The following is a 26,128-nucleotide window of genomic DNA, read 5'->3' on the forward strand; positions in this document are numbered from 1 at the left end:
CGGAAGCGATTTATGCCAAAAGAAGCTAAGCCAAAGAACAACAGAAAGCCACAGAAAAGAATGCACACAAGGTGTTTGAGTAAATGCTCTCAGAACTCTATTACTCTTAAGAATTCAGAATACAATGGAATGAGTACAAATGATGGGGAGGCTCTCTATTTATAGTTGAGCTCCCCCAAAATCGACGGTCAAGATATATGTACATCGATGGACGAGATTAACCATATCCCTTAATTTTAGGGATTTACAAGATATGCCATATCAAATCTAATCTAATCTTTACAAGATATGATTCTCTCTATCTTCTAAGATTAGTTACCATATTAGCCTAAGTTGCCATGTCTTCATCATTGGGCCAACTAGGCTTCAATTTGATAGGCTTCTCCAATATTTCTCTGAATCGGGCCAGCTCTCGTGGGCTAAATGTTCCCCATCTTATCGATAGACCTCCATGGGGCGCATCTTGTGCCATGGTCACGGGCTTTGCACTTTGGCCCGTGACACTAGGATCCATTGTTGCGAATATGGTTCTCTGCATTCCCCTGGCCTGGGAAGCTCATGATGATTTGTTGGTGTGGGGGGAGGAAGGCTCGGGGGTGTACTCGGTAAGGAGTGGATACCGTCTTCTTCAGGCTTCGGACTCTACTATTACAACCGACTCTTATAGGCTTGTTTACAACAAGTTATGGAAACTACAACTACTAGGAAAAATAAAAAGTGCAGCCTGGTGTATTTTCGATTATTACATCCTTAATTACTACAATTTATACAACCAACATTTACAACCTTTTGTTTTATGTCCCAGATGCCTCGTTTTGCTTGAAACAACAGAGCACATCTTCCGTGATTGCCCTTCAGTTGCTGGGGTTTGGGACGACCTGCAAATCACATGGCCAATTGATTTCGTTGGAATATCATTCCAACACTGGTTTTTTTTCTTTTGGTTGTTTCTAAGCCTACTGTTTTTAGGCAAATTATGTGTGCACTTTGGTATATTTGGCATGCTCGAAATCAGCATGTACATCCAATGCTATTGTTCAAGTGCAGGATATTGTTTTGGTTGTCTCTAAGCCTACTGTTTTTAGGCAAATTGTGTGTGCACTTTGGTATATTTGGCATGCTCGAAATCAGCATGTACATCCAAATGCTATTGTTCAAGTGCAGGATATTGTTCGCAAGGTCATATGCTATCTTAGGAAACTGGATGTGGTGCAAGAGAGGTTACCTGGTCGCCTTATTGGGGTTGAGCGTTGGCGGCCCCTGGAAGGCACTATGCTAAAAGTGATTTTTGATGCTGCCTTCAGTACGAATTCCATGTTGTCATGCACAGGAATAGTTATTAGGGACAAATTGGGCAGAGTTCTCGGATCCCATTTAGTGCTTACCGCGTATGTTCCTGTGGCTTTTGCTACGGAGGCTTTGACATGTTCTCATGTCGTTCGTTTAGCTGTAGATCTCAGCCTGCATAAGGTGACTTTTGAGGGGGATTCACTTAGTGTTATTCGCAAGGCCTGCTTTCCTCTACACAACGTCTCAGCCATCGAGGCTTCCATTTGGGATGTGAAAGCGATGGTTTCTTCCTTTCACCATTGTTTGTTTGCTCATATTCCTCGCGAGGGTAATACCATAGTTCATTTGCTGGCTATGACAAGGCTGGTGGTTCTTCTTTTCTGAGCGGTGTCATCCCTAGTTTTGCTTCTCTCGCGGTGGAATGGGATCGACGGATATCGATTTGAACGAGAATGACGACTAAGGCGGTTTGTACATATCTTGTTCTTTAGATGGGTCTTTGGCAAGGGGATGCTAATGGGGTTCACTGTTTCGGTTGGCTTCCGGGGGATCTGTCGATCTAGGCATCGTGGGGGTTGTCCGTGATTAGCCGTTGTTGACGTTGGTCACCTCTTGTTCTCTACTCTAGCTATTTGGCGAGCTTGGCGCCGTTTCACATGGCTTTGGTTGCTAAGGGCCATAGCTTGTTTTGTTGACAACTCCTTCGGGATTTGGAATGCCTTTCTTTTTTTGGCTGGGAGCTGCTCAAACTGGGTTTTTCTGTTTTGTTTTCTTTGTTTTGGGCTTGGCCCGTGTGTTTTGTTTGGGTTTGTTGTTTCGACTTTGTTTGCTTTGTTTGTTGATAAAAGGCCTAGTTTGAATTAAAAAAAAGTTATTAAAGAAAAACGTGTTTAGTATAAAATGCGATTAAAAATATTGAATTGTTAAAGAAAAACACATTTGATGTAAAGTGTTTATGACATACTTTTAATGGCCTATTAAAAAAATCGCATTTTCCACTAATTTTGCCTTTTCCATATATATATATGTTTATATACATATAATCTTCTTAATTTCAAGTAAAATTTCCGACTTAAATTTGTTGCCAGAAATGATTCTGTGTTCAATGGTCAATCGTAGAGACGGAGGACATTCATAGGTAGAGGACAGCCTCCCCATATATTACAATGGTTAAATTCTTCTATTGGTACCTATACATTGTGTAGGTTTTAGATTTAGTCCCTGCATTTTAATTTGGTCATCTTTAGTTCTTGTACTTCTCAAATTTTAAAATTTCAATCCTCATCAAACAATAACTATTAAATTCATTCAGTTAAGTTATACTATTTCCAAATTTTGATGTGACAAATATATTATTATGTGCAACGTCATGTCAGCTTATTATTTCCACATATTACTTACTAAAAGTTCCGTTAATGGATTAACAATTATTATTTGGGTTAAGATTGAAATTTTAAAATTTAAAAGTATAAAATCCAATTAAAAATCTAGACTAAATTTATAATTATACACATAGTACATAACTAGTAATTAAACTTAACCAAATCGATTTAACACAAACTAGTAATTAAACCGAACCAAATCGATTTAACTATATGTTTTGGATCAGGACTAAAATTTCAAAATTTTAAAAATATAAAAACTAAAATTGATCAATTTTTTAAAAAATCACAAAAGCTAAAATTGATAAAATTAAAGAACAAAAATTAAATCTACAATTTTTACAAAATACAAGTAGTAATAATAACATGATGTAACCATTGTAATATATATTCATTTTGTTTCAAGCATCAAATGGACTCTCATTATCTTCCTCTGGCGGTTTCAATAACCATCGGTTGAGACGTTCAGATGCTTTTCTTACCTGCCACAACAACTCTATTTCCTTTAACATTAACCCAACATTTTATTTTAAAAATAAAATCAAACAATGGGGTGTTTTTTCTTTATTATTATTATTATTTAACTGTACCTGCTCATCCCAATCTGTTTTCCATACAAACCAACCAAGAATAAGCGATTGCATTACCACCCCACTCATTAATCCAATCCACAGTCCCTACATCAAATTACCAAATTAAATATGACCAAAATAAAACAAAATTTTTATTTGAAGCCCAAACCAGTTTTAGTTTGGATAACTCAATCCATATCAACAGATCACACCCTATGTGGGATTTACTTCTATTACCTTAACTTGAAGGTCTGCTATATATCCAACCAAAATTCCCATTGGTATTCCTATTATATAATAGCATCCCAAGTTCACATATGCTACTATGCTTTGCAAACCAGCCCCTGTGGCGATACCTGTATACAGTATATACCTTAATATTTAAACATTCATGTACAATTAATTTACATAAAATGAATATAAGCATATACCTGAGAGTACAGGCTGAACACTGTTGAGTAAAATTGCGAAAGCAAAAAAAATTGAGAGACTTGACACTGTTTCTGCAACTTCTTCATCACTGGAAAACAAGTATGATATTTGATTTCTGAATACCATACATAATATCCACAGCACAATGCCTATACTTGTTGACGTTCCAAGAATTGTTTTTATTGCAAATTTCACTGCCTTTGCATTTCCTCTCCCCAGTTCATTCGACACTCGAACACTAGCCGGAAAAAAATCGAATTTAATTTAATTGGTTCATAGAATCACCTTTTAAGAGATTGCTTTAGAAAAAAAAAATGAGATTATGATTTGTATACAATACCATGCTGCAACTAGGAAGCCTAGGCAGACCATAAATTCCCATGCATTGATATTCAGGCTGCGGTAGATGTAAAGCAAGTAATTTTAGTAAATTGGTGTACACAAATAGAGCAAAGATTGTGAATTAATTGCTTTAAAAAAGGGAAATTGAGCTGATCTTAATTACCAGATGGAGAAAGCAGCAATGGCGACGGTGGCATTTTTCATGTATCCAGCCATTAAGACGAGGATGGAATAATACCATAGTTCCAAGCTATTCCAAGTGGATTTAAATGAATTACAATAATGATGCATGTAAATTTATTAATTATAATAGCTATGGAAATTAATGTAGAGTCTAAAATAGATAAAAAGCAAGCAATTTAGGAATCTATTACCAAATCATGACACCAGAGGATATGGAGAGCTTCACAACAGGCAATAGATCAAAGAAAGCAGCTTTAGAGAATCCTCTCCATGTATTAGGACACCATCCACCAAACACATAGACCAGTTGCCCCATAACCATTATCCAACCTGACATATTCATGGCTGCCATTGCGCCATTCACGCCCCACTTGAACTTGTTCACGAATATCCACGACAAAGACACATGAACCACGAATGCTGCCATCGATAGCCATCCCACGATCAAATTCTTGAGCTGTGCTTGTAAGAACATTGAGATAGTCATGGAGACCACGAAGCTATAGATCATTGGAATGAACCATAGAGAGATTGGCCCCGCTGCAACCGCGAGCTCCTCCTCCTGGCCGAGAAGCCGAAGGATTGGTGTTGCGAAAATGAAGACAGGTGCCAATATTGTTGCTGTAATGCCGTCAACGATCCATGACCGTTGCAGGTAAATCCCCATCATGTGGTGATGCCCTGCCCCGAACGCTTGTCCACATAGAGTTTCGGTTGCACTCGACATGCCAATCTTCCATTCATGGATAATAATTATAATCATAAATGCTAGGTTTGGTGGAAATATTATTATTTTAGTAATAAACTAATTTTATTTGGTAATCTTTAGTAAGATAGAAAGAATTTTAAAGAATTTTTTTTTTACATTCCACGTATCCTTTTAACAACGTGATCTCTCAAGGTTCGAACTTACGTTCACTCTTTTTACCATTCTACCCAACACTTATAGGTGTAGATATATTATTTTTACTAAAATTATCATCTTTCAAATTTCAAGTATAAATTTATATTATTCTTTTATGTTATGAAAAATATTTTAATAATTATGTAATAATTAAACTTTTATTTGTATTTATATACTAGATAACCAAACAAAACAAAAGAGAATAAATAAAGAGGATTAATATTGATCTTGGTGAATATTTATAATTTGTTTACATAAATTGATTTCAATTAATTCTAGAGTTTAGTGTCCAAATATGTTATTTAATTTGACCATACTTATGTTATTTGAACTCGGGTGAGTGTCATATTTAATATAAATATAGTCATTTAAAAAAAAGCATATATTTAGAGGATCATATGTCACAACATATCCCTATTTAAACATCATGCCTATGAAAATTTTAAAGAAAAACTATAATTTATTTTTGTAAGCAAATACTTTATCCATGTTCAATTTAATGAAAGTTAATGGTCCTAGTTCTTACTTAATATTAGGAAACACAAGCTAAACATAAAATGAAGAAATAAAAGGAAATGTTACCAGTATCCCATACATGAACCTGACAAGAATGCTTTGTATGAGTGCATATGTGGCAAGCTCAACCTCACCAATGTGACCAAGAAATGACTGTGTGACCACCACCATTCCAAATGAAGTTACCCTTGACAATATTGATGGGAATGCGATTCTCCATATCGTCTTTGATTCAACCCAAACTCTTGTTTTCAAATCATCATCTTTTTTTGCGACAAACCTCTCCTCCACCTCCTTGTCATCCATAAATATCTATGCCTTTCTGCAAAATGACAACAAAACCAATTCAGCACTTTGGTTAAAGGTTGTCTATGAAAATGAGAAACATTCATCGTAAATTATAATGGAGTAATTTGATAAACAGGTAATATCAACATGTATATATGTAGCTGTGACCAAAAAAGCAAGCAAGAGACAGATTGAATTATGTCTTCCTAAAACACAATACATATTCAGTCTTATTACCCTCAAAATATGCAAGCTATACGAGTAAATACATGAACTAAAATAGAGGGAGGGAAGCTTTCTTTTAGCCAAGGCAGCAGTTGAATTGTAGAAGCTGTTAGCCTAGAGTTGCAGAGTTGATAAATGGAAAGGAAGGGAGTTCATTGGGGATAGCAGTAGCAGTATAAGATTTTGAGACCATATAAAATTGGAGCAAGGAGCTACATTCTCTAGTAGGTAGAGGGTGACCAAATTTTAATATGAGAAACAAGATAGTGTAGGTAGAGGGAATCCATCCGGGACCAGTGAAGGAAAGGAATACAAGAATAAGGTAATATGTCCAAATATTTGCAACACCTTCATTTGTATAATTAATGCATGTACGAAATGTTAAACAAAGTAATTGTTTTATTTTCTCTTTCATTGTTGGGTTGTAATATATATTAATGATTTGTACGATCTGTAACTAATTAGAATATTCCAAATACCAGCAGGGGACCAACTTGGGTTCTTCATCAAGTACTGTCAACTCCACCATGTAGTCTGCTGTAAAGTTTCACTCACGGTTAGTATGTGTTATCTAAATCTGTCATTGCTGTTGCATTAATCCACCCATGTTTCTTACCAAAGACATATTGCTGTAAGAATTCATGTATTAGATATTGGTATATATTATTTAATTATTTAATAATTTATTTAAAGTTAAATCCAATTGATTAATTTTTTTGAATTGTGAATAATTAAGACTCTTCAAAAAGATATATTATGAAAAAGTATGTTGATGAAAAAAAAACACTTATCAAACTCTCTATCGCATTACAAAATCTCAGTAAAACAGGTTTTTAGCGGCGTTTGGACAAAAAACGCAGCTAAAAATCGAGCATTAGCGGCGCTTTATGGAAAACACCGCTAAAGATCTAGCATTTGCGGCGATTTTTAGAACACGCCGCTGAAAATAAGCATTAGCGCCGTTTTTCTAAAAAAATTACCGCAAAAGACCTAAGCTAGTCGTTACCTTTTGGGGCTTTAGCAGCGTTTTTAGAAAAGCGCCTCTAATACTCGGGGATTTAGCGGCGTTTTTGAAAAGCCACCGCTAATGCTTTAGCGGCGTTTTTGAAAAAGCGCCGCAAAAAATATTTTATCTGTCTATTTATTATTTAATTGGTTTATTTATATTATTTAAAATTCAATTTATTTTTAATTGAATATTTAAAATCTTCGAAAAAATAATGACATGTAGAAATAATTTGAAATAAAAATATAGAAAATATTTGTTAAAAATGAAAAATTAAAATACTATTATTTAAAATAATTTTAAAGTTTTTGGGTACATTCTTGATTGTTTTTAATTTATATATTAAATAATTTATTATATAATCGTAAAAGAGATAGTATTAATTTTAAAATATTGAATTAATTATCATTATAGTTTAAGATTTAAGGTTTAGGAGTTCTTATCTTAAGGTTTATGGATTATGAGTTTAGGGATTATGGTTTATGGTTTAAGAGATAATATTAATTTTATTATATTAACATTATGATTATAGTTTAAATTATTTAAGAGATAATAGATAAACTTTATATATATTAAATGGTTTAGGATTTAAGGTTTACTTGAGATTTGTTAAATGATGAAATTTTATACAATCAATTAATGCTTTTATATTTAAAAATATTTAATCTAAACCATTTGATATATTTAAATATTAGATTATAAAAAATATTGATAAATAAATAAAAAAAATAATGATTGATATGGATAAGTAACTATCTATTTTGGATAGGACCAAATTATAACAAATAAAAATGAAATACAAAAACTAAAAATTATAATTTTATCTATTTCTTTTAAATATTACTTAAAATTTAAAAAATTATTTATTTAAAATTTATATGAAAGATACAATAATTTAATATAAAAATTGTAAAAAAGTACAGCGTTAGCGGCGTTTATGAAAAAACGCAGCAAAAGGTAAGAAATAACGGCGTTTTTGTTCCAAACGCCACTAATATTTTTGCAAAATGACGTCGTTTTGTGTTTATATTTTTTTTATCCCAAAATTTCAAATGAAATATTCTTTTTTTTCCCCCTTCTTTTTCCCAAAATCGATTCCCCCTATCCCCAGAAATCTCTTCTTCTTTTTTCCCCATTTTATTTATCCCAAACCATTTCTCCCCTACCTCGATTCCCTTTATTTTTCCCCCAAATTTCCCCAAATCGGCAGCCCTCTGCATCTCCTCAAAAGGTACAGATTCATGGAGACCTTACGGATATCCCACGCCACCACAATCTGCATCCCCTCAAAAGGTACAAATTCATTTTCGATTATCTTTGCAAATATTTTTTGTTTGAACGAATAATCTTCAGAAAATGGATTTTAACGCGGCGGAGGAAGAGAAATTTGGATTCTCAAGAAACTATTTCTTAGCAAAAGAAATGGGCAGTGCTGAGAAGAAATCTGCTCGTAAACTCAGTGATATCAACGTCATTAACGAACAGGTATTTTGCCTCATTGAATCCCCATCTCGAAAAAAGCTTTTGTTTTTTATCCTTTTAAATTTTGTTGTTTTAAAATTGCAGAACTTAGAGAAACTTCACTAATATTGAACCAAAGCATCAAAGACGTTGCGCTTTTAATAAATAGTTACAAAGTTTATACCCAAAATGGGTTTTGATCTCGGTAATTTAAAACTCTTATTTACTTAATGGCGTAATTTTGAATTTCATTGGAAACTTTAATTTGTTTGGTTTTGGTGAATATATGAACTTGAATTGTTAATTTGTGCTAATTTGTTGCATTTAAAATGTTATAAAATTGACATGTTGGTCCGGTTTTTGGTAAATACATTATACATGAACTTGAACTGTTAATTTTTGCTATTTTTTTGCATGTAAATTGTTGAAATGATGATTTTTTATATCTCCTTACATATTAAATATTGAAATGTTCTACTAATGTTACCCAAAATGGGGTTTTGATCTGAGGTTGTTTAGAACTCTCATTTACTTAATGGTCTAATTCTGAATTTCATTGGAAACTTTAATTTGTTAGAATTTGAACTCTTACTTTACGAAAGTTAAAAAATTGGTCCGGTTTTTGGTGAATACATGCACCTGAACAGTTGATTTTTGCTAATTTGTTGCATATAATTTGTTGCAAATGAAAAGTGCGGGAAGTTGGTCTCTTGCTTTAATTTGTTAGAATTTGATCCTTCTACTTTATAAAATTTGAAAATTTGGTCTGGCTGTTAGTGAATGCATGAACTTGAACTGTTGATTTTTTCTAATTTGTTGCACATAAGTTGTTATAAAAATTGAAAATTTAGTCTGGTTATTGGTAAATGCATGAACTTGAACCATTTATTTTTGCTAATTTGTTGCATATAAGTTGTTATAAATATTGAAAAATTAGTCTGATTTTTCATAAATACATGAACTTGAACCATTGATTTTTGCTAATTTGTTGCATATAAATCATTATAGAAATTGAAGATTTAGCCCTATTGCCGGTAAATATATGAACTATGAATAGTTGATTTTTGCTAATTTGTTTCACATAAACTGTTGTAAGATTGATTTTGTTAATTTCTTGCATATAAATTATTGAAATGTTGATTTTGATAATTCCTTACATATTAAATATTGAAGTGTTGATATTCAAGCTAGTAATTTAACGATGAGGTTTACTAATGTTATCCAATTGGTCTAACTTATCAGGTTTTGTAAATTAAGGGGAAAAATTCATAATTAGACCTTTACTTATTTATTTTTATTCCAAAGAGTTACCTTGAAAGTTAGTATTGGCTTAATTTTCCAGTACTTATTGTGTGTATGTTTTGCTTTTATTTATTTGCAGATGTGGTTTTGGTATTCTAATGTATGGATTTGGATCAAAGAAATCATTGATTGAAGATTTTGCTTCAATCGCTTTGCCAGAGCATTCTGTTGTTGTAATTAATGGTTACCTTCAATAAATCAATATAAAATAGGTGTTGTTTTCATCACATAACATTTAAGGGACCAAGTTAGTTCCTATCGTATTAAAAAGAATCAAAATATGGCCAAATTGGAAAATGGACTATTTGATTCTTTTTATAGGATAGGGACTGAATTGATCTATTTAATTGGATGCATCATTGCTTTCACATGGTGGACCAATAATATCCAAATCTCATGATTTGCCTGGCCATTGTGAAACATTAGCGTGTGTTATTAAAAAGAATCAAAATATGGCCAAATTGGAAAATGGACTATTTGATTCTTTTTATAGGATAGGGACTGAATTGATCTATTTAATTGGATGCATCATTGCTTTCACATGGTGGACCAATAATATCCAAATCTCATGATTTGCCTGGCCATTGTGAAACATTAGCGTGTGTTCCGCAGACGCCCTCATGGTCTTCTTCCAAGATTTTCTTAGCCTCAACAACGTCCACACATATTAATAGTACTTGATCATTCCTTCTTTTGTATAGGATCTTCCCCTCCAAGACATAGTCACTGGCCAGTCTTCTCAACGTCCTCTTATCATTCTCAGTTGCTTGGTCTGGATATTCGCGATTTCTCACATATCGTAATATATCGTGATACCAAGGGTGATAATCTTTTTCCTCATCTTTTTTGATGTTGTAAAAATGGGCTGGAGCCTCATAAATGCTAATTTGGATAGGCTTCACATCCTCTTGTTTATTTACTCTGATCATAGAAGCTAATGTAGCCAAGGCGTCGACCATCTGGTTCTCATCTCGCGGGAGGTAACAAAAGGTGATGTCATCAAACTCCTTAATTAATTCCAGAACTAGTTTTCGGTAATTGATCAATTTGGGATCTCTTGTCTCCCATTTTCCTTTGAGCTGATAAATTACTAATGCAAAATCCCCATATACCTCTAGCACTTTGATTTTGCGTTCAATGGCTGCACGGATACCCATGATGCATGCTTCGTACTCCACCATGTTATTTGTGCAGTCAAAATCTAATTTACTAGTGAATCGATAATGATCTCCTTTTGGGGATACTAGGACTGCCCCGGTTCTATTGCCCACAGTGTTTAAGGCTCCATCGAAGTTTAGTTTCCAAGGATGACCTTCTCGAGAGTCTCATTCAGTGGTTGCCACATACATTAGATCTTCATTTAAGAAATCAAAGTTCAGTGGCTCATAATCTTCTAGAGCTCTACTGGCAAAAAAATCTACTATTGCACTCCCTTTTACCGCCTTCTGGCTTACTAGACTATACCAAACTCAGAAAGTAGAATTTGTCATCGGGCTATTCTTCTATTCAAAACAGTCAATTCTGTCATGTACTTTAGAGGGTCCAATTTCGAGATGAGCCAAGTTGTGTGGTACAACTGTATTACCTCAATCTTCGAGTAGTCCATATTAAGGTACAACACAGCTTTTCAATCGGCGAATATCTTGTCTCGCATTCAGTAAACTTCTTACTGCGGTAATATATCGCTCTTTCTTTTCTTATTGACTCATCATGTTGGCCAAGCACACATCCCATGGAATTTTCAAATACTCCCAAGTACAATATTAGTGGCTTGTCTGGGCAAGGTGGCATCAGTACTGGGGCATTGGACAAGTAATGCTTAATCTTGTCAAAAGTTTTCTGGCACTCCTCATCCCATACACTTGGATTGTGTTTTTTAAGGAGACAAAAAATAGGGTCACATTTCTCAGTTAGATGTGAAATGAACCAGGCAATGTAATTTAGTCTCCTTAGAAAACCTTGAACGTATTTTTGAGTACGTGGCAGAGGTAATTCTTGTATCGTATTGACTTTGTTCGGGTCAATATCAATCCCCCTTTTCACTGACTATGAATCCTAGCAGCTTTCTTGACCTTGCCCCGAAGGTGCATTTTGCTAGATTGAGCTTTAGCTGGAACTTTCTTAACCTCAAGAACAATTTTCTCAGGACTTGCACATGCTCTTTTTCTGTTCTGGACTTTGCAATCATGTCGTCGACATAAACTTCAATTTCTTTATGCATCATATCATGGACAGGGTTACCATGGCTCTCTGATACATTGCTTCCGTATTTTTTAATCTAAATGGCATCACTTTATAAAAAAATGTCCCCCAAACGGTTACGAATGTGGTCTTCTCTATATCTTCATGATGCATCTTAATTTGGTTATATCTCGAGAAGCCATCCATGAAGGAGAAAAGTGAGTAACCTGCCATGTTATCTACTAAGGTATCAATATGAGGCAACGGGAAGTTATCTTTTGGGCTGGCTTTATTCAAATCCCTGTAGTCCATGCACATTCGTACTTTCCCATCTTTCTTAGGGACGGGGACTATACTGGCTACCCATTCTGAGTATTTGACCACTTGTAAGAAATTGGCATCGAACTGCTTTCTGACCACCTCTTTTATTTTCAACAAAACGTTGGGCCTCATTCTTCGGAGCTTCTGTTGAACTGATTTACATTCTTCTTTTATGGGAAGTCGATGTAGCACGATATCAGTACTTAACCCAGGATTGTCTTGATAGGACTACCTGAAGACATTCTTGAATTCTTGGAGAAACTCAATGAGGTCTCTCTTCGTCTCTACGGCAATGCAAGCTCTAAATTTCACCTCTTTTCTCTCTCCTAAGCTCACAACTTCCACTGACTCTTTATAAGGTAGGATCTGTTTCTCCTATTGTTCCACCATCCTTAACAAATCATGAGATAAGCTACAGTTTTGATCATCTACAAAATCCTGAGAATCTTCCATATTCATGTCTTGCTCAAAAGGAGACTTCGAGTCAGTAGCAACGTCGCTCATATGATTAATATCTGGAGACCTGTTATTTTGGTGAAGGAAGATCCAAAGAAAAAAAATCTAAGAATAATTATATGCATAGTATGACTATGAATGGAATAGAAAGAATAAAAGAATATTTGCTCAAAATGAGACAGAAAGATGTATTTTTATTGAAATGAAATATTGGACATATATGCCTTTTTACAAAAGATTCTTATTGCTCCTAGGCTTAGAGCAACAAGTGTATTTTGAACATTACTCTGAATTGGCTCTAAAAGTTACAGGAATCTCTTCCCTAGTCTAATTGTTCAGAACACTTCCAGGCTCTTAAGGGAAAATGCCTGATAAATTTTCTTCTCTAATTCCTTCTTCAGATATGGCGTTGATGCTAAGACTACCTAACATCTCTTCTGCAGTTTCTTTTCTTGACATCTTCCATTTAGGGTGAATAGTTCTCCCTGACACGAATGTTCTAGATATGTGGGGGAAGGTCATGGGTTCCCATTTGGTTTCCTCTCCGCTCAAACGTGCTCTCCTCCTTTTCTATTTCTTCTCTAACTCATTCCTCCTTTGCTTCACATCTAGCTTATATCCCAAGCCAGAGTGGTCTCGTTTATCCATTAACATGGGTACCTCAACCCTCCCTTAGAGGTATCTTCCGAGTCCTTTTCCAGGCAAGGCTCCTTTCTCAACTGTCATCTGTAGGCCCATCCTTGTAGTTTTAGATATTTTGGGCATCGGGATCTTATTCCCTCTGAAAATGAAGGTTGCATTTACAAATTCCAAAAATTGAAATGAACATTCGATCGCTTCATCGTCTGCCCCTAAATATGGTGCGTCACTGGTTACAAATGCAATGATGTCTTCTTCTACGTTTATCGTTACCAGTCGACCCTCCGTTACCAATTTCAACTTTTGGTACAGTGATGAAGGTACTGCCCCCGCTGAATGAATCCAAGGCCTCCCCAACAAGTAATTGTAAGAAGGCTTAATGTCCATCACCAGAAAGTCTACCTCGTACCTGTTTGGGCCAATCAAAAGGGGAATTTCAATACTTCCCATTACCCTCCTTTCGGTACCATCGAATGCCCTCACTATGTTTTGGCATGTTTTCATGTACGAGCTATCCACGAGTAGCCTATTCAGTATGGATAGGGGTAAGACATTCAGAGTCGATCCATTATCAATTAACACCCTTGGCAATGTGTATCCTTTACAGTGAGTGGTAATGTGCAGGGCTTTTGTAGATCCCATGCCTCCTGGCAGTATTTCATTATCATTAAAGAAGATGAAGTTGTCAGCACTTATACCGTTAACTAGGTAGTCCAGCTTGTTTAAAAAGGTATCGTTAGTGACGTAAGTTTTGTTTAGTACTTTCATCAACGCATTACGATGTGTCTCCAAACTTAAGAGTAAAGCCAACACTGAGATGTGAGCCAGTTGCTTATGTAGCTATTCTACAACGCTGTACTCACTGTGCTTTAAGAATTTCAGGAATTCCCTAGCCTCATTCTCAGTTACCGACTCGTTGATAGGTGATTCAAGTCTAGCTGCATTTTCTTTCTTTTGTTCAACTTCCAGGGCTTTTCCTTTCACGGGTTCCGCTCTTGAATTCGCTGGATTGTAGTATTTCCCACTACGCATATAGAAGCCTCTGTTGATCCCTCATCTGAGGCATAAACCTCATCTTTTTTCTGGTCCTTTGATTTGAGTATTTTGTTAAGTGATTTTAGAAAGATTTTTGAATTAGGTTAAGTGGTTCTGAAAACGTGGTCTCCAGCGAGGATTCTGGTTCCTCCGGTAGGGTATCTTGTTATCGGAGTTGGGACGATGAGCTACCTTGATAGAATAGTGAATGTAGAGGTGTTTGCATCACCAACAGTGACAGTGTTTGAAACCCATACGGTGGTAGGGATTGGTAAAAAGAATAGCTCCCCGACGGCCCCTCTTGCGATCCATCGTACCCCGCTGGCCTATACATCAGCAGTCCACTCGGCGTTACAGAAAATGGAGCTGAACCGGGCCATTGGCTCCAACCTTCCATAGGACTTGGAAAAGGAAACATATAAGGGTTAGGATACATAAAAGGAAAGATTTTTGAATTAGCTCATCGTTCGAGACCACGTTTTCAGAACCACTTAACCTAATAAATTCTTTTAAAACTCAAATCACTAATTCAAAAATCTTTCTAAAATCACACTTAACTCGTAAATAATAAATAATAAAATTTTTGAACTCACTCATCGAATTTAGTGGTCTCGAACCACTATTTCTGACACCACTAAAAATTGAGCTGTTACATTTTCTCAATTTAATTATTCAACCTATTATTAATATATTTTTATACTAACTTTATAAATCCTTCCATTCATGATCTCACTGACTTGATTTACAGAATTGAATTTTGAAATCACATTTTCTAACGCCGCCTAAAATCGAGTCATTACAAAAATACTCATAGCATATTATCTAAAAATATTTATAAATATATATACGATTTCTTATTTTACTTTGTTTATATATGTTTTAAATTATCTAAAGTTAACTAAATTATCAAATTTGAAAATAAATTTTATTTATCTTTTATATATATTATCAAAGTTTAAAATAAAATAAAACAATACAATTTTTAATTATATCACATAAAAATGTTGGGTTGTGTTATAAAAATTAAATACAAAAAAAATCCTACATAGCGCAACTTATAAATTGTCATTTGTCATGATAATAATCTATCACATATAACTATTGACTATATTAAAAATAATAATTAAAGAGAATTCCTTATAAAAATATAGGGACAAGTTCAGAATAAAATTTTTCATATGCTGTGTTAATATTTCTAGTATCTTCATTGTATAATAAAAGTATTAGACTATATTTATATAAAATTGATTATGAGATTAGTTTTTTTCCAAATTAAAATTAAAATTCATTTTTGCTAAATATAAAATCTAAAATAGAAATTATATAATTTTAATAATTATAATAGTATGAGATAACAGAATATTAACCATACATGTTACTTACTTTAAAAAATACATGTGCTTATATTTAATTCATTAGTTAATTTTAAAAAAACATTTATATTTACTTTTACAATATTGATGCATTTATAATTATTTTATTTTCAATATATTATTATATGTTATATTTTTGTTGAATAAAATCAATAATTTTTATATGAACTATATATAAATGTAATTTATTTTTACATCAATATTTTCGTGTGATATTTGACTTAAATAATATGTTCTCTAAATGTTGGTATATCAAAATGATAGCAAGATAAATTCGTATTTTAATGGATTTATTTTTGGCTAATTATCAGATAAAATGCTATTAAATTTGGATATTTCTTATCAAGAATGAAGTTGATGTGATGAATTCAAACTCTTACAAAAACGGGCTAAATTGGAACAAAAAGCAAAGAGGAGGGCTTGATTGAAAGGTTGAAGATACAAAGATGACTGGATAAAGATTGAAGGGTTTTTGATATTGTTACAACTCTGTAATTAGTTTAAATTTAATCTCTAGTTTAAATTTGATTTTTAAGTTTTGAATTATTTAGTGATAATATTTAGAATTATTTAAGAAAAATCTAGCTAAATTTTAGCACTAAAAATATATATAAATATCTAGTGGCTACAACCAATTGAACACACTTTTACCTTTAGCATTTAATAAAATTCTTTATTTTTTTCTCTTTCCTGCGTCATACTCAATCTTGTTTCATTCTTTTTTTTTCCTTTGTTTTCAGTTTAATTACCTTCTAAGCCTTTTGCCTTTCCACTTTCCAAAATTCCATTTAAACCATTTATTTTCAAGTATGATTCTTTCCATGATTAACTAAACCATTTTTAGCTTTAGCCCGAAAATTACTCCAAAAAAACAATGGTGAGATACGAACCCGCTCAAAAATACCTCTCAATTCGGTATTTGCTATCTCTTCGGTATGTGGGATAGTACAAATTCGTCCCTCAAAGTTGATTCAATTTCAATTCAAAAAGCGCGCGTTGGGTTGGAATCGTTTAGCGTACAATTGGGATGTTGAGTCGGCGGTGCTATATTCAAAATCCCGTGAAAAAATTAACGTGTTCAATTGGAAAGAGCTAGTTGGATTCCGTCAAGGGAGATAGTGATCGGATTTAAACGACTCATACGGTTGAAGCCGTTAATTCGAGTTGGGTTTTTCAGATCATAAGGCTGTCGAAGTCCAAAATTACGGGTACGTGCCACATGGTTGGAAATTCGGCAAGGGTCAATTTGCAGGTGATACTGGGATCGACTACGAGAGGAAGAGTTGGCAGTTTAAGGGATACTCGATTGCTATAACCAGCTTATTGCTTGGAAGGGAAAATTTGTTTCAAGAATCGATTCAAGATTGGAGTACACCGAGGCTAAGGTTAAGCTTAAAAAATATTTTATTTTCTTAAATTTATTTTTGCATTTTCAAATATATTTTTATTTTATTTTATTTTTTTATTTCCTTATTTTATTATCTTAATTAATTTAAAACTCTCATTTTTATTTTCCAGCATTACAACGCACTGGTCGTGGGCACGACTATTACCGCAACAGCGATTCTAGTCACGAGAAAAGGCGAAATTAGACAACCAGTCCCTGTGGACTCGACCCTACTACTCAATATTTCAATTTACTGTTATTTTGTTGTAGGAAATTATATTTGGTGGTTTTGACACCCATCAAATTTTGGCGTCGTTGTTGGGGATTGGTAAAAGTTTCTAATTTTTTTTTTGTTTTCTTTATGACTGGGTCAAAATTAGGGACTCTAGCATTTGAACTAGAAAAAGAAATAGAAAAGTTGGCTCGAACACTTCGAAGAGAAGCTATTCAGCATAGTAAACAACCAAAACTCGACTTTAAATAAGGATCTTACATCGAAGATATTTACTCATCTGAAGATTCAGACGACATGACAGATCAAACTATACGCCAATTTGCAGCTGCACCAGATGAATAACAACTGCTATGCATAACTTATCCAACGGGCAAAACATAGTTCGAGTTAAAGTAGGTATTAATACATGTATTGCCTACTTTCCGCGGTTTGAAAAATGAGAACCCCCATACTCATCTGAAAAAGTTCCACATGGTTTGTCTGAGCGTGAAACCAGAAGAAGTAACTGAGGATCAAACATAACTACTAGCTTTTCATTTTTCATTAGCTGACTCTGTTAGAGAATGGTTGTTTTATTTACCTTCGGGATCTGTTAATACTTGGACTGATATGTCTCAATTTGTAACACCCCTAACCCATATCCGTCGTTGAAACAAAGTTACAGAGCATTAACGAATTTTACAGATCAAATACAAATATTTCATATCATTTAACATTCATATCAGAAGTTGGTCATATTCAATCATATTGTCCCTTATATGGGCCCTCGAGGCCCAAAATATTAGTTGGAAACAAGTCGGGACTAAACCGAGTACTTAGAGAATTTTTCGCAAAACTTTCAAATTTTTCTTAGGTGCAGGGGACACACGCCCGAGTGGCTAGGCTGCGTGGCTCACACGGTCAAGAGACACGCCCGTGTCTCAAGCCGTGTAGTCATTCGAAATAGGGACACACAACCGTGTTCAGCCCGTGCCTATACTGTGTAACTCTCTGACTTGGGTCACACGGCCAAGCCACACGCTCGTGTGCTAAGCTGTGTGAGCTTACTAAATTGCATTGAATAGGTGCAGGGGTCTCACGGCCAAGTCACACGCCCGTGTGAAAAATTATGAGTATTCTGTTTTGAAATTTTAAAGATACAAGGGACACACGACCAACCACATGCCCATGTGCTGCATCCAACCATAACGAGTTTTAGATAGAATTATCATATTTTATTGCTCATAGATATATCTTTCACAATCAAATATTTTGCTTCCAACCACTTAATGGGGATGATGAGAAAAGAAGATCACAAATATTATAAAATAAATATAAATTAATTACCCAATCCTCTCTTTTCATCCATTCAAAATAAATATTTATAAAATAGTGATTCATAAGAAATCAATATAAGATCCATTATAAATATATTTTAAAATCAATGGATTAACCATCAAAAGTTCTTAATATATTAGCTCTTCTAGAGCTTTCGACTAATTTTGTACTATCAAATATTGGAATAATATTTGTTTGTTTTAGTACCAAATACGATAAATACTTTCTATCTATAATGATAGAATTTATTACTACATTCTCATATCCTTCTTCAAGGAATATTAATGAAACAAAATATTTAGGCATATGTCACATATGTGGGCAATAATCTTTTATATCTTTACCCTTTGAAGAGTTATCTTGAGAACTCTCATTATTCTCTTATTTATTACTATGTTCCCACTTTTAGTGGTCAATGATTATAAATTTTATTTTGTATATGTTTGCATTCACTTGAGGAATGCAATAAATCTAGTAGGATAGACTTTTAAATGTCTCCATTGATTCTTTATTTCATAATCACCATCGCAAAATATGTGTGGATTTCAAATCAAAATCTATCTATTCATGTTGTTATGATTAGTCTCCAATCACATCCTTAATTACAATAACAATCATGATCTCTATATTTTTATTTTCATAATTGTTATGTACGCTACATTCACTTAAGGAAATGAAGCAAAACTAGTGGGAATAATTTCATAGTCTTTCATTAGTAATTTATTATTTTCTTAGCCACTAGAAGGTATGAGATCATTCAAAATACTATTAATGTCATTTTCACAATATTGCTACTGCAGGAGCACATTAGATATTTCAATCATATAGTGTAATGTATTCCTTCGGGAATATATAGAATACAAATACATAAGTATCTCATATTATTTATATATATGGTTTTAATGTAAAACACATGAAGGTTTTATTCAACATATATCTTCTTGATCTAAAAAAATATATTTTATAAAATTTTACATCACAATGAGCTAAAATATAAGCTCTTAAAGAGCTTTTTACGCTTTGATGCAATATTAGCTCTTCAAGAGCATATAATCATTTTATTGTATAACCTTAATGAATGCTTAATTTATGTTAAATAAAATTTTATTTATTCATATAAAATAAAATGAATAGGTATAAATAAAACATATATTAAACATAACAAATAATAAATTCATTCACTAATAAATCATTGTGGTTAGATAATATATATTTTATATATCATAACACAACAAAATACAAAATATTATAATGTCAAATTAAAATAACTTTACACTATAAAAGTTTAAACATAAACATTTTCTAACCTCCACCTCTTATGACATAATTTCATCTCAAATTTTACAATGACATGAAATTATCACGAGACAAAGTGAATATCCCAAAGTTCATGACAAGTAAGTATTTTTACTCACATTCCGTAATAATCATATATCTTAATCAAAATCAAAATTAAACCAATCAGTTCTATTAAAATGAAAAAATATTTATCTCCACATAAAATTTCTAATAACTAAATGCGTAAAGGGTTTTATAAATTCATAGAGATATAAATAGTGAATTATATAAATTGAACTTTTAATAGAAATCAAATCAAATTTCAAAAAAGTTGATTGGATTGACTTACATTACCATGGATGAGAAGTAGTGATTATAAACATCCTTTGTAATAAAGAAAAAGAGATCATCCCCAAGCAAATATCAAAAAGCAAACTTGGAGAGTGAATCTTACTTCTCGATTTCATATAGATAACGGAAGGATAAATTTGATCGTCGATAAAAGGAACTATCACTTTGAGCAAGATCGTGCTGATAACGTATTATAAAATAAAGAGAGATGGAGAGAATAAAGAACAAAGAAAATATGAAAGCAATAGAGAATGTACTTTATTGATAAAATGGATAATTACAATGCTTCATTAGAGTATCTATTTATAGACATAAGAAGTATAAAAGAAGTATAAAAGAAGTAGAAATCTCATTCTAATAACTATAAATTTTAAAGTATCAAAATTTTATCTTGATCATGATTGATATCTACCTAATAAGATATTCATAAAAAATATATTTTTAAGTAAAAACATATTTTAATAACATTTACTAAAGTAAATTTATATTTTTTAAAAATATCATTAATTAATTTAAATAAAAATATAAAAATTTATAATATTAATACATAAAATCAAACTAATTATATTATATGTGTGTGAGAGTGAGATGAGATTAAGACTTAGAAATACTTTTTTTTAATTTAATATTTATTTTGTTAAACAACATACAATATAATTATATTCAATATTTATATTATTAATTTATTAAATGATTTTTAAATATAAAATCAGAAATTTGTGTCTAGGGAGATTTTGTAAACCTGTTTTCTACGTGAATCCAACTCCCAAACCAGAATATGCTTGAGCTTCATGAAAACTACAACAAAGTTTAGCACTTTACATGAAGCTACAAATCAATTTCTTTACTCTTCACTCTCTAAATCCTTATCATCAGCATCAACCACTAAACAACTTCACAGAATCCACTCGATAATTATTACTCTAGGACTTGAAAAATCGTCCTTCTTCTCTGGTAAACTCATAAGCAAATATGCACAGTTCAAGGACCCAAAATCTTCATTCTCAGTTTTCCACCAAGTTTCACCTACAGCTAATGTTTACCAATGGAATTCAATCATTAGAGCTCTTACCCACAATGGGTTATTCACTAAAGCACTAGGGTTTTATGGCAAAATGCGAAAATTGGATGTTTTACCTGATAAATGTACTTTTCCTTCAGTTATCAACTCGTGTGCGGCTTTGGTTGATATTGAGATGGGACAAGTTGTTCATGAGAATGTTTTGAAGATGGGTTTAGGCTCAGATTTGTATATCGGGAATGCTTTGGTTGATATGTACGCGAGATTTGGTTGTATGGACGAAGCTTTAAAGATGTTTGATGGAATGCCTGAAAGGGATGTTGTGTCTTGGAATAGTTTGATTTCGGGGTATAGTGCTAATGGGTATTGGGTAGAAGCATTGGAATTTTATAATATGTCAAGAATGGAGGGAATTATGCCGGACTCTTTTACCGTTTCGAGTGTTTTGCCTGCATGTGGAGGTTTGGTTAATGTTAAAGAAGGTGAGCTACTTCATTGTTTGGTTGAGAAGATTGGGCTTCACGGCGACGTTGTGGTAAGTAATGGACTTCTTTCTATGTACTTCAAGTTTAATAGGCTCGTGGAGGCACGAAGGATTTTTGATGAGATGGTAATTAGAGATACCGTTAGTTGGAACACGCTGATATGCGGGTATTCTCAGATGGAGTTATTTAAGGAGTCGATCGAGTTGTTTATGCTTATGGTGAATAGGTTTAAACCTGATTTACTGACCATTACTTCTGTTCTTCGTGCTTGTGGTCATTTACGTGACTTGGAATTTGGAAAATTCGTTCATGAGTACATGAAGAAAGGTGGGTTTCAAAGTGATGTTACTGCTGATAATATTCTTATTGATATGTATGCGAAATGCGATGACTTGCTAGCTTCGCGTGAAGTATTTGACAGAATGATGTGCAAGGATTCTGTCTCATGGAACTCGATGATTAATTGTTATATTCAGCATCTTAATTATGATGAAGTGTTGAAACTTGCTATGATTATGAAGGTTGATATGAAAGTTGATTCTGTCACTTGTGTGATGCTCCTCTCTGTTTCTACTCAGTTAGCAGACAAGGAGCTGGGGAAAGAAATTCACTGTGATATAATTAAATTGGGATTTGATTCAGATGTTATTGTCAATAATTCTATGGTTGATATGTACGCTAAATGTGGACTAATAAAAGACTCGCTGAAAGTATTTGAAAACATGAAAACTCATGATAGGGTAACATGGAACACAATTGTAGCAGCATGTGTTCAATCTGGGGATTTCACTTTAGGTTTGAGAATGATTAATCAAATGAGGACTGAAGGAGTGATGCCTGATGCGGCCACTGTCTTAGGCATCTTGCCTATGTGCTCTTTTTTTGCTTCCAAACGGCGAGGGAAAGAGATCCATGGTTGTATTTTCAGATTTGGATTTGAAACAGATGTTCCAACTGGGAATGCAGTAATTGAAATGTACTCTAAATGTGGTAGTTTGAAAAATTCTATTCAGGTATTTGACCGTATGAAAGTGAGAGATGTGGTGACATGGACCGCAATGATATCTGCCTATGGGATGTATGGAGAAGGCGGCAAAGCATTGAGAGCTTTTGAAGATATGAAAGCAACGGGTGTTGTTCCTGACCATGTTACCTTTGTTGCCATCATCTATGCTTGTAGCCATTCAGGTTTGGTTGAAGAGGGTTTGGCTTGTTTCGACCAGATGCAGAAAGATTACAACTTGGAGCCTAGAAATGAACATTATGCTTGTGTGGTCGATCTTCTTTCTCGTTCTGGATTGATAACTAAAGCAGAGGACTTTATAAACTCAATGCCACTGAAACCAGATGCAAGTATTTGGGGATCGCTACTTAGTGCTTGCCGATCAAGTGGGAACATATTGGTTGCAGAACGCGTTGCTGAGCGAATCCTTGAACAGAAGTCGAATGATACTGGCTATTATGTTTTAGCATCAAATGTATATGCCATTTTAGGGAAGTGGGATCAAGTGAGAATGATACGAAAATCCATAAGAGCTAGAGGGCTCAAAAAGGATCCTGGATGTAGCTGGATAGAAATTAAAAGAAGATTGTACGTGTTTGGAACTGGGGATAAGTTCTTTGAGCAGTTTGAAGAGGTTAATAAGTTACTAGGGATAATTTCTGGTTTAATGGCTAAGGAAGGTTATGTTGCTGATCTGAGATATGTTTTGCATGATGTTGAAGAGGATGAAAAAAGAGACATGCTTTGTGGGCACAGTGAAAGGCTTGCCATAGCATTTGGATTATTGAACACAGAGCTCGGGACTCCATTGCAGATTATGAAAAACCTTCGGGTTTGTGGGGATTGTCACACTGTGACCAAGTATATATCAATGATTATGCAAAGAGAAATATTAGTGAGAGATGCTAATCGCTTTCATCTTTTCAAGGATGGAACCTGTAGTTGTGGAGATCATTGGTGATGATGGGTCTCGTGATCATATTTTTTAACAAGAGAACAAACCCTCTTCGTCAAAAAGAAAATGAAAAAGAACAGAGACTCCTGCTAATGTGGTGGGCAAATATCTGCTTACATGTTGACACGTTAGAATTTGAGTACATTATTTCTCCCTGGATGATCTCATTATTTTCCAAATAATTTTATACCATGAAGAACCAATCATTATACTTTTCTGATTTTTGTCTTATCATTGTTCTGAAAAAATTCTGCTCTTCGGTAGTTAAATTATTCTCCTCTCAATTTCCAAGATCAGAGAATCTGATTATTTGATTATTTGACAGCATTGAACAGCTAATCTTTAGAGATTATAGTTGATTTTTAGAGATTTTAAATTAGAGATATTCTTTTATTATATGGTTCAATTCTTCATGTATATATATTTGTACATATTTTTAAGAAATATATAGTTTTGAACAAGTTTTTTTTAATATATTAGAATATTTATCTCTAATTTCATCATGGTATCAAATTTTTTATCTGATTTTTTGGGATAAATTTTTTTGTTCAAAGTTTGTTCCAAAAACCCTATAAATACAAAACTGCTACTTTCCACCCTAGTCTTATTTTTTTCTCTCACTGCTCCTACTATTGAAGTTAGCATCCACTCGCCGGCGAAACCCTAGAATTCGATGACTAGAAGACCCACATGTGGGCCCCACGAGCCGTCACAAGCTCCTACATCTTTGTTTCACATGCCGCGCGTGGCCTTCACCTACTGTCGTCGTGTTTTTCTAACGTTGTTGCAGTGCTCTCTGCTCCCTTCCGGTCATTCTCCTCTAATTGGTGGTGTACTATGGCTAAATTTTTTGTGGGATCTCTTTTGTGTTGTTTTTTATTTTAATTTTCCAAGTAGATTGTTTTAAGGGTATTAGTTGTTTTTTTCAACATTATGTCAATGGATGACAAGTTCGTGATTCCGATCGATAATTCATCGTTGCAATTAGTCCTATAAAGCTTGATAGACATAATTACCTTGCTTGGTCAAGGTCTTGCTTGTTGTTTATCAAGGCTCATGGCTTGCAGGGATACATCACCAGTACCATGTCAAAACCTAAACTCACTGATTCAACATTTAGTCAGTGGGATTCAACAAACTCTCTTGTTATGCCATGGTTTATCAACTCTATGCAATCCCATATTTTCAAAACTTATTTGTTACTTGATACTGCAGAAAAGATTTGGAATGTTGCTGCTATCACCTACTCCCGTGTCGGGAATGATACGAAAATTTTTGAGATTCGTAATAAGGTCCATGATATAAAACAAGAAGAGCTAATGATTTCTTAATATTTTGCCAAGTTAAGTGGCTTGTGGCAGAAACTTATTTATTATCAAGATATTCAAACAACTTGTACCAGTGATGCTGAAAAATTTCAGAAGATGGTGAAAAAGGAACACGATTTTGATTTCTTGGATCAATGATAGCTTTTCTCCAATCCTCGCGAAGCCCATATGTAGACAGTATTACAAATCTTGTTCTATTTGAAGTCTACACTGGCTAAAGGTATTCTCTTCTCCAAAAATAGTCCTGTCAAGATAGAAATATTTACAGATACAGATTGAGCTAGCTCTCTTGATGACAGAAGGTCTACAACGAATTATTGTACTCTTGTGGGAGAAAACTCAGTCATTTTGGAGAGGCAAGAAACAAAGTGTTGTGGCTCGATCAAATGCAGAGGTTGAATATAGGGCTATGACTCAAGGTGTTTGTGAGCTTTTATGGCTACAAAAGGTACTAGAAGAGCTAATGTTGTTGAGAGAAAATGGATCAACCTTGTACTGTGGCAACAAAGCGGCCATCAGCATAGCTCAAAATCCAGTGCAGCGCAATAGGACCAAGCACATCAAAATTGATCACTATTTTATCAAGGAAAAAGTAGCCAGTGGTGTTTTAAGTCTATCTTATCTAGCATCCGAAAAGCAGTTGGTTGATGTTTTCACTAAGGGGCTCAGCAGTAAGATTTATCATAATGTTCTTTGAAAGTTGGGCATATGAGACATCTATGTACTGACTTGAGGAGGAGTGTTGAGAGTCTTTGATTATTTGACAACATTGAATGGCTAACCTTTAGCGTTTATAGCTGATTTTTAGAGATTCTAAATTAGAGACCTTATTTCCTTATATGATTCAATAAATGCTTCGT

The 26,128-nt window shown here is 33.7% G+C and overlaps 3 protein-coding genes and 1 long non-coding RNA gene across 5 annotated transcripts; 2 read left to right on the top strand and 2 right to left on the bottom strand.

Annotated features, from left to right (window-relative positions):
- Positions 1–2,915: 2,915 nt before the first annotated feature.
- Positions 2,916–6,410, bottom strand: LOC105804348 (protein DETOXIFICATION 24). 2 transcript variants are annotated; one of them, XM_012636925.2, is made up of 9 exons: positions 6,147–6,410; positions 5,688–5,943; positions 4,393–4,934; positions 4,182–4,268; positions 4,017–4,073; positions 3,676–3,914; positions 3,482–3,600; positions 3,263–3,349; positions 2,916–3,154 (listed from the first exon to the last, which is right to left on the bottom strand). In XM_012636925.2, the coding sequence occupies exons 2-9, from the start codon at positions 5,925–5,927 to the stop codon at positions 3,074–3,076; spliced, it is 1,452 nt and encodes a 483-aa protein (XP_012492379.1). In that variant the 5' UTR covers positions 5,928–5,943; positions 6,147–6,410; the 3' UTR covers positions 2,916–3,073. The 2 variants fall into 2 exon arrangements, with proteins under 2 accessions (XP_012492379.1, XP_052480462.1); XM_052624502.1 differs by lacking the exon at positions 6,147–6,410 and having other exon boundaries at positions 5,701–5,847.
- A 1,806-nt stretch (positions 6,411–8,216) lies between these two features.
- On the top strand, positions 8,217–10,234 carry LOC105804346 (uncharacterized). The gene is made up of 3 exons (XR_001136918.2): positions 8,217–8,433; positions 8,518–8,625; positions 9,983–10,234. It is a non-coding gene; the product is annotated as an uncharacterized LOC105804346 (long non-coding RNA).
- Positions 10,235–10,469: 235 nt separating this feature from the next.
- Positions 10,470–11,084, bottom strand: LOC105801159 (uncharacterized). The gene has a single exon (XM_012632492.1). The coding sequence runs from the start codon at positions 11,082–11,084 to the stop codon at positions 10,470–10,472; it is 615 nt and encodes a 204-aa protein (XP_012487946.1).
- Positions 11,085–21,225: 10,141 nt separating this feature from the next.
- On the top strand, positions 21,226–24,911 carry LOC105804344 (pentatricopeptide repeat-containing protein At3g03580). The gene has a single exon (XM_012636922.2). It carries the CDS (start codon positions 21,268–21,270, stop codon positions 23,944–23,946), a length of 2,679 nt encoding a protein of 892 aa, XP_012492376.1. The 5' UTR covers positions 21,226–21,267; the 3' UTR covers positions 23,947–24,911.
- The last annotated feature ends 1,217 nt before the right edge of the window (positions 24,912–26,128 follow it).

This window comes from Gossypium raimondii, chromosome 11 (assembly GCF_025698545.1).
Source record: "Gossypium raimondii isolate GPD5lz chromosome 11, ASM2569854v1, whole genome shotgun sequence".
In the NCBI taxonomy this organism is placed as follows: domain Eukaryota; kingdom Viridiplantae; phylum Streptophyta; class Magnoliopsida; order Malvales; family Malvaceae; genus Gossypium; species Gossypium raimondii.

What these genes read in the sequence shown, in the direction of transcription:
- LOC105804344 (XM_012636922.2), top strand. Translation starts at nt 21,268, where the DNA reads ATGAAAACTACAACAAAGTTTAGCACTTTACATGAAGCTACAAATCAA.
- LOC105801159 (XM_012632492.1), bottom strand. Translation starts at nt 11,084, where the DNA reads ATGGTGGAGTACGAAGCATGCATCATGGGTATCCGTGCAGCCATTGAA.
- LOC105804348 (XM_012636925.2), bottom strand. Translation starts at nt 5,927, where the DNA reads ATGGATGACAAGGAGGTGGAGGAGAGGTTTGTCGCAAAAAAAGATGAT. An exon ending in GGCTTCCTAGTTGCAGCATG is followed by an intron (nt 3,915 to 4,016) that starts GTATTGTATACA and finishes TTTTCCGGCTAG; the next exon opens with TGTTCGAGTGTCGAATGAAC. An exon ending in AAACAGATTGGGATGAGCAG is followed by an intron (nt 3,155 to 3,262) that starts GTACAGTTAAAT and finishes TTGTTGTGGCAG; the next exon opens with GTAAGAAAAGCATCTGAACG.